The sequence below is a fragment of the Manis pentadactyla genome, chromosome 11 (genome assembly GCF_030020395.1).
Source record: "Manis pentadactyla isolate mManPen7 chromosome 11, mManPen7.hap1, whole genome shotgun sequence".
Classification (NCBI taxonomy): Eukaryota; Metazoa; Chordata; class Mammalia; order Pholidota; family Manidae; genus Manis; species Manis pentadactyla.
This window is the reverse complement of record NC_080029.1, coordinates 64,426,632-64,439,742: the sequence shown is the minus strand read 5'-3', so window position 1 is coordinate 64,439,742 and position 13,111 is coordinate 64,426,632. Positions and strand designations below refer to the sequence as shown.

General features: G+C 38.1%; 1 protein-coding gene across 4 annotated transcripts in view; it reads right to left on the bottom strand.

The window, feature by feature from the left end:
• BAZ1A (bromodomain adjacent to zinc finger domain 1A) overlaps positions 1 to 13,111 on the bottom strand; it is a 132,804-nt gene that overhangs the window by 64,555 nt on the left and 55,138 nt on the right. For all 4 annotated transcript variants that reach the window (XM_057488500.1, XM_036881254.2, XM_036881253.2 and 1 more), the window contains 2 exons: positions 11,127 to 11,270; positions 847 to 948 (listed from right to left, as the gene is read on the bottom strand). In XM_057488500.1, the coding sequence (XP_057344483.1) occupies positions 847 to 948; positions 11,127 to 11,270 (246 nt within the window). The remainder of the gene's footprint in view (positions 1 to 846; positions 949 to 11,126; positions 11,271 to 13,111) is intronic.

Below are 13,111 nucleotides of genomic sequence, written 5' to 3'. Positions count from 1 at the left end.
CTTGAATATCCATGAGCATTACCTTGGGAATACTATTTTTCACTATATAATAAAATGCAGAATGCTCCAGAGATCTTAATAATAGGCCCCCCAAAAACAAACCAACTAAACAATAGTTATAGTTTTATAACTCCACACACCTCCAAATAGTTTTACAAAGTAATAATAGCTGACTCAGGCTTCACTCAACACTTACATTATTAACACTCTTTCTTGGACTCATGAGTATGTATAGGGCAACAGGAATGAGAAAATAAGTAAAATGATTTTATATCAAATGAAATGCAAGATTGACTCCTAGGTGGCAAGTTGATAGCTGATAATGTCAACTTACTTTCAGATGACGAAGAGCCTAATTTCAACAGGCAACAATAGGGATTTTCCTAAAACACATCTGTGAAACCTAGAGCTAGTTCTGTTAAATATTAACCTATTTCTCTCTTTTGATTAGGCCTCAAACAGGAATTTTTAGATACTCATTTTTTATTACTTAACTTTCTTAAGCAATGATAGAGACTGATCACGTTTGTGCCTAATGAATAAAATATTACAAATGTGATATATTTGTAAGTACCAGCAGATTTCTCAGCTTTCAAAATCGAGTCCTCTCATGAGAAGTACTTCATGAATAGGACCCTTCTTAATTTTTTAGATGTGAAGATTATTTGGGGCTAGTTACAAAGGGCTCATGGAGTTCATTCACTTTATCAGTCTATAAGCATATAAATGTACATTACTTTAAAAAGGAAGCAATCACAGCAGTACCCACTTACTTTACATCAAATCTTCTTAATTTAATACAATTATTCTACTTTAAATCAGCACAGAGAAGATACTGAGTTTTACCTGATTTGTGTTGCTTTAACAATAGCACACTCGTACAATTCTTTTTTAGTGGGTTGCACCTTATACTTGAATAATAAGGGATCAATTGCATCTTTTCTTTTCCTAAAAAGAACAAAGACAAAAATCCATTAATGATTCATTTGGCAACATGAGATTTTAAGTGGAAATCGAATTTCTAAGAAACTGGTTTCTTCTTTATTTTATTTCATTCTATTTTTTATTTTGGTATGATTAATACAAAATCACATGGGCAACATTATGGTTACTAGATTCCTCCCATTATCAAGTCCCCACCACATACCCCATTATAGTCACAGTCAGTCCATTAGCATAGTAAGATGCTATAGAGTCACTACTTGTCTTTTCTGTGCTCTCCTGCCTTCCCCATGCCTCCGAACTACACTATGTGTGCTTATCATAATGCCCCTTATTCCCCTTTTCCCTCCCTTCCCACACATCCTCTCCAGTCCCTTTCCCTTTGGTAACTGTTAGTCCATTCTTGGATTCTGTGAGTCTCCTTGTTTTGTTCCTTCAGTTTATGCTTTGTTCTTATACTCCACAGATGAGCGAAATCATTTGGTACTTGTCTTTCTCTGCCTGGCTTATTTCACTGAGCATAATACCCTCCAGCTCTATCCATGCTGTTGCAAATGGTAGGATTTGTTTTCTACTTATGGTTGAATAATATTCCATTGTGTATATGTACCATATCTTTTTTTTTCTTGGTATCATTAATCTACAATTATATGAGGAACATTATGTTTACTAGACTCCCCCCATTACCAAGTCCCCCCCACAACCCCATTACAGTCACTGTACATCAGCGTCGTAAGATGCTATAGAATCACTATTTGTCTTCTCTGTGTTATACTGCCTTCTCCGTGCCCACCTCTGCTACATTATGTGTGCTAATCCTAATGCCCATTTTCCCCCTTATCCCTCCTTCCCTGCCCAGAATCCCCAGTCCCTATCCCTTTAACAACTATTAGTCCATTCTTGAGTTCTGTGAGTCTGCTGCTATTTTGCTCCTTCAGTTTTTTTCTTTGTTCTTATACTCCACAGATGAGTGAAATCATTTGGTACTTGTCTTTCTCCGACTGGCTTATTTCACTGAGCATAAAACCCTCTTGCTCCATCCATGGTGTTGCAAATGGTAGGATTTGTTTTCTTCTTATGGCTGAATAATATTCCATTGTGTATATGTACCACCTCTTCTTTATCCATTCAACTACTGATGGACACTTAGGTTGCTTCCTTTTCTTGGCTATGTAAATAGTGCTGCAATAAACATAGGGGTGCATATGTCTTTTTGAAACTGGGATCTCACATTCTTAGGGTATATTACTAGGAGTGGAATTCCTGAGTCAAATGGTATTTCTAGTTTAAAGTTTTCTGAGAAACCTCCATAAGGGCTTTCCACAACGGTTGAACTAACTTACATTCCCACCAGCAGTGTAGGAGGGTTTCCCTTTCTCCACATCCTCACCAACATTTGTTGTTGTTTGTCTTTTGGATGTTGGCCAGCCTAACTGGTGTGAGGTGATATCTCATTGTGGTTTTAATTTGTATTTCTCTGATAACCAGCGATGTGGAGCATCTTTTCATATGCCTGTTAGCCATCTGAATTTCTTCTTTGGAGAAGTGTCTGTTCAGTTCCTCTGCCCATTTTTAAATTGGATTATTTGCTTTTTGTTAGTTGAGGTGCATGAGCTCTTTACATATTTTGGATGTCAACCCTTTATTGGATCTGCCATTTATGAATATATTCTCCCATACTGTAGGATGCCTTTTTGTTCTGTTGATGGTGTCCTTTGCTGTACAGAAGCTTTTCAGCTTGATATAGTCCCACTTGTTCATTTTTGCTTTTGTTTCCCTGGTCCGGGGAGACATGTTCATGAAGAAGTCGCTCATGTTTATGTCCAAGAGATTTTTGCCTATGTTTTTTTCTAAGAGTTTTATGGTTTCATGACTTACATTCAGGTCTTTGATCCATTTTGAATTTACTTTTTTGTATGGGGTTAGACAGTGATCCAGTTTCATTCTCTTACATGTAGCTGTCCAGTTTTGCCAACACCAGCTGTTGAATAGGCTATCACTTCCCCATTGTATGTCCATGGCTCCTTTATTGTATATTAATTGACCATGTATGTTTGCGTTAATATCTGGACTCTCTGTTCTGTTCCACTGGTCTGTAGGTCTGTTCTTGTGCAAGTACCAAATTGTCTTGATTACTGTGGCTTTGTAGAAGAGCCTGAAGTTGGAATGCGAGATCCCCCCTGCTTTATTCTTCCTTCTCAGGATTGCTTTGGCTATTTGGGGTCTTTGGTGGTTCCATATGAATTTTAAAACTATTTGTTCCAGTTCGTTGAAGAATGCTGTTGATATTTTGATAGGGATTGCATTAAATCTGTAGTTTGCTTTAGGCAGGATGGCCATTTTGACAAGATTAATTCTTCCTAGCCAGAGCATGGGATGAATTTCCATTTGTTAGTGTCCTCTTTAATTTCTCTTCAGAGTGTCTTGCAGTTTTCAGGGTATAGGTCTTTCACTTCCTTGGTTAGGTTTATTCCTAGGTATTTTATTCTTTTTGATGCTATTGTGAATGGAATTGTTTTACTGATTTCTCTTTCTGTTAGTTCTTCATTAGTGTACAGGAAAGCCACAGATTTCTGTGTATTAATTTTGTATCCTGCAACTTTGCTGAATTCCGATATTAGTTCTAGTAGTTTTGAAGTGGACCCTTTAGGGTTTTTTATGTACAATATCATGTCATCTGCAAATAGTGACAGTTTGACTTCTTCTTTACCAATCTGGATGCCTTGTATTTCTTTGTTTTGTCTGATTGCCATGGCTAGGACCTCCAGTACTATGTTGAATAACAGTGGGGAGAGTGAACATCCCTGTCTTGTTCCCAATCTTAAAGGAAAACCTTTCAGCTTTTCATTGTTTAGCATGATGTTGGCTGTGGGTTTGTCATATATGGCCTTTATTATGTTGAGGTACTTGTCCTCTATACCCATTTTGTTGAGAGTTTTTATCAGGAATGGATGTTGAATTTTGTCAAATGCTTTTTCAGCCTCTATGGAGATGATCGTGTGGTTTTTGTCCTTCTTTTTGTTGATGTGGTGGATGATGTTGATGGATTTTCAAATGTACTATCCTTGCATCCCTGGGATGAATCCCACTTGGTCATGGTGTATGATCCTCTTGATGTATTTTTGAATTCAGTTTGCTAATATTTTGTTGCGTATTTTTGCATCTATGTTCATCAGGGATATTGGTCTGTAGTTTTCTTCTTTGGTGGGGTCTTTGCCTGGTTTTGGTATTAGAGTGATGTTGGCTTCATAGAATGAGTTTGGGAGTATTCCCTCCTCTTCTATTTTTTGGAAAACTTTAAGGAGAATGGGTGTTATGTCTTCTCTGTATGTCTGATAAAATTCTGAGGTGAATCCATCTGGCCCGGGGGTTTTGTTCTTGGGTACTGATTCAATTTCGTTGCTGTTTAGATTTTCTGTTTCTTTCTGGGTCAGTCTTGGAAGGTTGTATTTTTCTAGGAAGTTGTCCATTTCTCCTAGGTTTTCCAGCTTGTTCGCATATAGGTTTTCATAGTATTCTCTAATACTTCTTTGTATTTCTGTGGGGTCCGTCGTGATTTTTCCTTTCTCATTTCTGATTCTGTTGATGTGTGTTGACTCTCTTTTTCTCTTAATAAGTCTGGCTAGAGGCTTATCTATTTTGTTTATTTTCTCGAAGAACCAGCTCTTGGTTTCATTGATTTTTGCTACTGTTTTATTCTTCTCAACTTTATTTATTTCTTCTCTGATCTTTATTATGTCCCTCCTTCTGCTGACCTTAGGCCTCATTTGTTCTTCTTTTTCCAATTTCAATAATTGTGACATTAGACTATTCATTTGGGATTGTTCTTCCTTCTTTAACTATGCGTGGATTGCTATATACTTTCCTCTTAAGACTGCTTTTGCTGTGTCCCACAGAAGTTGGGGCTTTGTGTTGTTGTTGTCATATGTTTCCATATATTGCTGGATCTCCATTTTAATTTGGTCGTTGATCCATTGATTATTTAGAAGCATGTTGTTAAGCCTCATGTGTTTGTGAGACTTTTTGCTTTCTTTGTACAATTTATTTCTAGTTTTATACCTTTGTGGTCTGAAAAGTTGGTTGGTAGGATTTCAATCTTTTGGAATTTTCTGAGGCTCTTTTTGTTGCCTACTATGTGGTCTATTCTGGAGAATGTTGCATGTGCACTTGAGAAGAATGTGTATCCTGTTGCTTTTGGATGTAGAGTTCTATAGATGTCTATTAGGTCCATCTGTTCTCATGTGTTGTTCAGTGCCTCTGTGTCCTTACTTATTTTCTGTCTGGTGGATCTGTCCTTTGGAGTGAGTGGTGTGTTAAAGTCTCCCAAAATGAATGCATTGCATTCTATTTCCTCCTTTAATTCTGTTAGTATTTGTTTCACATATATTGGTGCTCCTATATTGGGTGCATATATGTTTATAATGGTTATATCCTCTTGTGGGACTGAGTCCTTTATCATTATGTAATGTCCTTCTTTATCTTGTTACTTTCTTTATTTTGAAGTCTATTTTGTCTGATACTAGTATTGCAACACCTGCTTTTTTCTCTCTGTTGTTTGCATGAAGTATCTTTCTCCATCCCTTGACTTTTAATCTGTGCATGTCTTTGGGTTTGAGGTGAGTCTCTTGTAAGCAGCATATAGATGGGTCTTGCTTTTTTTATCCATTCTATTACTCTGTATCTTTTGATTGGTGCATTCAGTCATTTACATTTAGGGTGATTATTGAAAGATAAGTACTTACTGCCATTGCAGGATTTAGATTTTAGTGGTTACGAAAGCTTCAAGGTTAGCTTGTTTACTTCCTTACTGTCTGACTTAACTGGCTTATTGAGCTGTTATAAACACAGTCTGATGATTATTTCTTTCCCTTCTTTTTCCTCCTCCTCCATTCTTCATATGTTGGGTGTTTTGTTCTGTGCTCTTTTTAGGAGTGCTCACATCTAGAGCAGTCCCTCTAAGATACCCCTTAGAGGTGGTTTGTGGGAGGCAAATTCTCTCAACTTTTGCCTGTCTGGGAATTGTTTGATCCCTCCTTCATATTTAAATGATAATCGTGCTGGATACAGTAACCTTGGTTCAAGGCCATTCTGTTTCATTGCATTAAATATATCATGCCATTCTCTTCTGGCCTATAAGGTTTCTGTTGAGAAGTCTGATGAAAGCCTGACAGGTTTTCCTTTGTAGGTGACCTTTTTTCTCTCTCTGGCTGCCTTTAATACTCTGTCCTTGTCCTTGATCTTTGCCATTTTAATGATTATGTGTCTTGGTGTTGTCCTCTTTGGGTCCCTTCCGTTGGGAGTTCTGTGTGCCTCTGTAGTCTGAGCAACTATTTCCGCCCCCAGTTTGGGGAAGTTCTCAGCAATTATTTCTTCAAAGACACTTTCTGTCACTTTTTTTCTCTCTTCTTCCTCTGGTACCCCTATAATGTGGATATTGTTCCTTTTGGATTGGTCACACAGTTCTCTCAATATTATTTCATTCCTGGAGATCCTTTTATCTCTCTCTGCATCAGCTTCTATGCATTCCTGTTCTCTGGTTTCTATTCCATCAATGGCTTCTTGCATCATATCCATTCTGCTTATAAATCCTTCCAGAGTTTGTTTCACTTCTGTAATCTCCCTCCAGACTTCATCCCTTAGCTCTTGCATATTTCTCTGCAGCTCTGTGATAGCGGTGGCTGTAGGCAGGTTGCAGGTGTGTTAGCTGGGAGAAGAAAGTCCTTGCCTGCCTGCTGGATGCCTTGCCGTTCTCTGCTGCCTGTGATGGTTACCCGCACTCCTGGAGCAGCCACCGGGTTAGTCCCCTAAGCTGCTGTGGGCGGGGTCTTCGTCAGAGCAGCGCGGAGCCCTGCAGGGGAGTGGCAGGCACGCCAGATGCGCTCCTCTGTGCTAGTGGCGCCCCTGCTGGGCAGCTCTGTGCCAGCAGTGGCCTTTGGGTCTGGCCCAGGCGGCTGTGCCTTGGGCTGGGATTCCAGTTGGCTGCTGGGAGCGTGCCTGCTCCCTCTGGCTCCACTGCAGGTGCGTGTGGGCCTCTACCGGGCTCCTCTGGCTCCACTGCTGCCAGTGCATGTGAGCCGCAGTGACCAGGCTGTTTGGTTGCGCCGCTGCGGGCTCACACAAGCCTCTCCCGGTCTCTTCTGCTGTCGTTGGCACATGGATCTGCTCCCGGTCCCTTCCAGCACCACCATCCCCGGCACGTGCTGCTACTCTGCCGCTACTGGGCCGGTGTGTCGGGGTCCGTTTCAGTTGGAGGAATGACTGGCAGGCTGCTTAGTGCCATGAGGGGCTTCAGAGCTGCACTGCCTCCCCAGGGTTTAGGGCGCCTAAGTTTCCCCGGGATTCCCAGCTGCTGGCTAATTGTGACAGGACAACTTGGTCCAGCTATGGGGTCCCTGTCTCTTTAAGACTTGCAGAAAGCACTTGCTTTTCTTTTGTCTCAGGGGTGCCAGTTGTGGGGAACTGCCCACAGGTTTTGCTTTTCTGTTTCTCTAATATCCAGTACCCCATTCACCTTGTGTCTGGGATCTGGGTGCGGATTTCTAGAGCTGGAGGTTTAGCAGTCCTGGGCTTTCACTCCCTCCCCGTTACAACTCCTTTCTTCCCGCCGGGTTTTGGGGTCGGGGAGCGTTTGGGTGCCGCCTGGCTGCAGCTTATATCTTACCCCCTTCATGTGATGTTGAGTTCTCACAGATGTAGATGTATCCTGGCTGTTGTACTGCATCCACTGGTGTCTCTTTTAGGAATAGTTGTATTTATTGTATTTTCATAAATATATGTTTTTGGGGAGGAGATTTCCTCTGAACTACTCAAGCCGCCATCTTCCCGTGATCCCCCATGAAGATTGAATGAGATATATTATCAGTGAACAAGTAGCGAACTTTGACTCCTGAGAGCAGGGCCGAGGTGGGTAGACACCAGTCCTGGCAGAAGGGCTTCTTTGTGGGCAGGCAGAGTGAAGAGTACTATACTGCCTTTTTAGTAATTATGTGATGCTGGGCAAATTTTCTAAGTTTGAACTTCCATTTCTCCTCAATGATATAAGAATATGACCATCTATACCCTTATAGAATGGTTCTGAGGAATAAATAAGATAATGTATGTGGATGCTGTTATACAGCTTATTTCATGGAAAATGACCATTAAATAATTGTCCCATTCCCTCTCCTTCAATCCACCTACCAAAACATGAGTAAATCCAGATTATATTTTGTAGTCAAGGAGCAACTTAGAAGTAAATTTCTTACTCACTTAAATAAGGGAAATAATAGAGATAACTCAGCAGAGTAAAGGTCCAAAATGGACTGTTCATTACCCATCCAGTTATCTCATACTATAAGTAGCAACCTATAAACAACTAGGCATTTTATGATGTTAATGTATAAAGAAGGCTCAGATTCTTTGAGAATCACGAACAGGTTAAAAATATCTGTGAATTGACCAGCTTACTCTTCCTATATTAAGGGTTTATCCCAAGTATCTATATATTCAAGGAATAAGGCACAGCCTTCATCAGGCAGGAAACTATGACTGAGTGCTTTTATGGCCAAATTTAACTCTACTTTGTGATAAGCTTGTTTTAAGTGGCAAAAGTGGGATTCACTAATGGAAATCTTGCTCTAAATGCTACATGTAAGAGGCAAAATGTTTACTATTACTAGTTGGTATTCTAATTTATCTGCTCTGTACTTGAGGTAACAAATTAGCTACAGAATATGCAGATAGCCCGTATTCAAATGTAAAAGGAAGGGAAAGGACATCAATGTGCTGAATAATACAGTGCCAAACCTAAGAATCTAGACATTCCTCATCTCAAAAGCTCTTCACAGCACCTAGAAGAATTAGAAGTCTATCAAAAGTTACTAAAAAATACCCTTAAATGAGGCTTCTCTCTCACTTACCAACTTTACATTTCCCTGTGTGGCCCCGGAAGATGACTGGTTAGCCAGAGACGGGTAAGATTCCTCAAGGGAGGAACAACCTAAGACAGGCACAGTCGCAGGGGGGTCATCAGGTGAGAAATTGGGGATCAACAGAGGTGAGGCTTAGAACCTCACCCCCCGTTCTGAGAGAAATCTTCTGCATCCGTGGATGTTTTATTGCCCTTGTCTAGCTTGGATTAACACATAGGCTACAGGCACACACTTGATCATCTACATTTGCTCTCTTACAACACTAAACTATGTTTTCTACCTTTATCTTGTATCTACCTACCACTTCAGCATTTTATTAAAAATAATAATAATAAAGAGAGAAATGTGGTATCCACATATAAATCAAGTATAAAATTCAAATGAGTATTCATATTTGAACTGACTGTTCATAGTTCATAATGGATGAGCAAAACCGAAGGTTTCTGTGATGGCTGCCCTTGTACTGTTCACCATGTAAGAACTTATTCACTATGTAAGAATTTGTTCTCCATGTAAGAACTTGTTTGTTATGCCTCAGAAGATTGGAGGCTGACGAAAATTAGGCTTGGGGTGGATTAATGATTGTGCATTGAGCATTGACTCCCCTATACAGAATTTTATTGTTGTTAACAACCATTTGATAAATAAATATGAGAGATTCCCTCACAAAAAAAAAAAAAAAAAGTATACACTTCCAATGGTAAAATAATAAGTAACCGGGATGTAATGAATATAGTCAAGATATTGTAACAGCTTGGTATGGTGATAGCTGGTACCCAGAATTGTCATGTATATAAATGTTGAATCACTATGTTGTACACCTGAAACTAATGTAATGTAATACCGTGTGTCAACTACCCTTCAATAAAAAAATAATTATCTACAAAAAAAAAAAAAAAAAAAAGAGACCAGAAAAAAAAAAAAATACCCTTAAATGATGAATCATTTTAAAACCAAAAAATTTAGAGAAATGTTTACTATATTTAAATTAACTTTAAAAATATCTTCGATATACAAAATCAGTATCTAACCTTTTAAGACTCGTCTGATATATAACTAACTCCATTAAAGGGCTACAATCGTTGACACAGCCCAAACATAATACATGAACAACTGTCAGAATTGCTGAAAAGACATGCATTAACTACCACAATACATACTAATTTTGTACCCCAAACTGTATATTCAGTGCGTGACATAGACAAGTGACCTATTAGTTTCTTTTTCTGCTTAACAGTAGCAACTCAAGAAAAAAATGAGATGTATCAAAAGACTTAATATATATAGGACCATGTTATGCTTCACTTGCTCACCTAAAAATCATTTTTTTCCTGTCAGGTAATGTACTAGATAGATGACCTTTTGCAAAGCCAATTAACCTTTCTAAGGCTCAGGTTCTTCTTTTTAAGTAATGATAACAATACTCTTCCAGGACTGACAAATAAGCACATAAGTACTTAGCACAGTGCCTGGACACAGTAAATGCTAGTTATAGATAACAATAGTTCAAGTCAGACAAAATGAGTTACTTGAATTACAAGGTGCTGAGGGACAAAACTTGATAGTTACTGGTATTTCAGGAGCAAAGGAGTTAAAGGAAGTAGTTAACAGTGGCAGTAGTGGAAGTAGTTAATCAGTTTTTTTATTTGAATATTCTAGTACTCATCACTGAAAATAGGGAAGAAAAAGAGACATAAGAGACTGGAGAAAGCATTTTTAAGTTTGACGCCTAAAAGAGAGAGAGGGAACAGAATGGAATCGTAAATATTTAGATAGCTGTTATGAAGAAAAAAGGAGGGAGCTGAGCTAAAACGTGTATAAGACTTTTAATCAGTTGAAGACTCAGCTGAAATTTTTTATTTACCTGTAGACAGTGCCAATGTACATTTGTTCATGTGATTTCTCCTGCAGCACTCAGCTGACTCAGGCTGTCAACTGACTGAATTTAAGATTACAGAGATTCTTTACCATATGCACTATAAAGTGAGTAACTGTAAGTGAAGTACAGAATGAATTCTCCCAAGTAAACAAAAAGTGGAATGTGTAAGTGTAACTGAATGAGGTAAGCTTCTATTGTTCTTAAGCAGCTGACTAGAGTTACCTGGGTAAAAGTTTCAATTTTGCAAATACTAATGTGTTGCTGAACCACATTGTTTAGATGGATAATATATCACAGTAGGACTAGAAGCGAAGAAGGGAGGGATTAAAGAAAAAATATTTCAAAGAGATAATAGCCAATCTGATATATATTTTAAAAATTTAAAAATCACTTACCCATTTTGGAAAGAACTATTTTGTGTCTCTGAATCATCACTATCACTGATGATGATAGTTTCTCCATCTATACTGCTGACATGTCCATTAGCAAAACCATTTTGATGTGATGGAGGGAGGACTTCTAAAATCCTACATTGTAACCTGAAGGAAAATGATATATTTAAAAAAATGTAAATTATGTGATATTTTATAATCAAACATTTCAGAACAATCTAATTATTTTTAACACCTGAAAAGCTATTTTGTTTTGTAGAAACTATGGCTGATTAATGTAATTAATTTAATAAAAAAGAAAATCTGTAAAATCCAATTTAAGCAAAGGTTAGTTATAATTTAAAACAATACAAGACTATTTTAAAGGTCAACTTATCAAGATTCTTAGCAATTACATTCTTAGCTGAAGTTATGATTTAGAAAATCAAATACTGGCATAATATGTATTATACAGATTGAGCCTTACAGTTTTTCAAGCCATCCAATATTTTAAATTCTGAAACTCTACTGACCACAAACTTTTTTATTCTTACTGTAACTTTTTTGTGATTTCTGGTCTCTGAAAAGCTTTCCTATTCACTGACTTTGTTACCTTTGTTTTATCTTTTTTACCTTTGCTTACTCTATCTGGATTGTATGGACTGTAATTTCAGACTCATTCATCACAAACCGAAATTCCTACTCACCACAATTCCTCAAATCCCATTTTTACTCTGCCAATTTTCAACTGATAAATAATTAAAATGTGGTATATCCACACTCTGAAATACTGTTATTCTAGCAAAAAATTATTCAGCAAAAAGCAGGAATGAAGTACTGACCTGTGGTATAGTACGAACCTTGAAAACATTATGCTAAGTGAACGAAACCAGATGTAAATGTCCACATAGTATGATTCCATTTATGTGAAATATTCAGAATAGGTAAATCCATAAAGATGGAAAGCAGATGAGTGGTTGCCAGGAACTTGGGGGTGAGGATAGGGGAAAAGAAGAGACAGAAAAGCAATGGGAGGTGGCTGCTAATGGGCACTGGGTTTCTTTTTGGGGTTTTAGACCTAATGTTCTAAAATTAGTTTGTAATGATGGTTGTATAACTCTATGAATATATTAAAAACCACTGAGCTGTACATTTTAAATGGGTGAATTTTGTGGTATGTGAAATATCTCAAGTTGTTAAGACAGAGTCACAAGTAAAAGCAGGGTACAGTAGGGCTTAAAAAGAGAGTGAGAGTGAGCATTGGTAGAATTTTATCTATGGCACCTCCACAACTCTTAGGCAATCCAGGGGGAGGTTTTATCTCATAAGCATATATATTCCTACCAGTGGGGTAAATCCCTTTCTCTGAGAAAAAGTGGTTCAGTATTAGGCAGTTTTCTCACTGTATCATTCATTTTGTCATTCCATACCATAAACGTCTATCTGAAGCCCCATTCTCCCAGGAACTTCATTCTCCCTATATGCTACCTTCTTTCACATGGCTACTAGTAGAGCTGTAATGTTTCTACAAGTCCCTGGCCAGAATTAGTTGATACCAACCTGGGTTCCTTTGGCGGGACCAATACATCTTTTCTAAGATTTTAAGATTTGTAATCTAGAAAGTAAAAATCAGTCCCTCCCCCATCAAGGAATCTGTAAGATATAAAATTCTGTCAGTGACATGTTTCCTGCCATGTGAGCAGGCCATTGTGCAGTGAGAGAAGATAAAGCCTACAAGAGAGAAGGGAGGAGAAATGTAAGATTGTATATCAATGATACTTCAATTAAAAAAAAAAAGAGAGAAGGGAGGAGAGAGATGGCAAGGATACTAGAGGTAATCAGCTCTCTTACTCCTGTTTTTTCCTCAGACTTAGCTGCACTCTGCCCATCTCAGGTTTTCTGTTTAATCTTTCCTTTATTCCAATAAGCTGATAATTTACTCTTTTGCCCATGTTTTTCAAAATGAATTTTATCATTATAGCCAAAATAAACAGAATCATACAATCCAG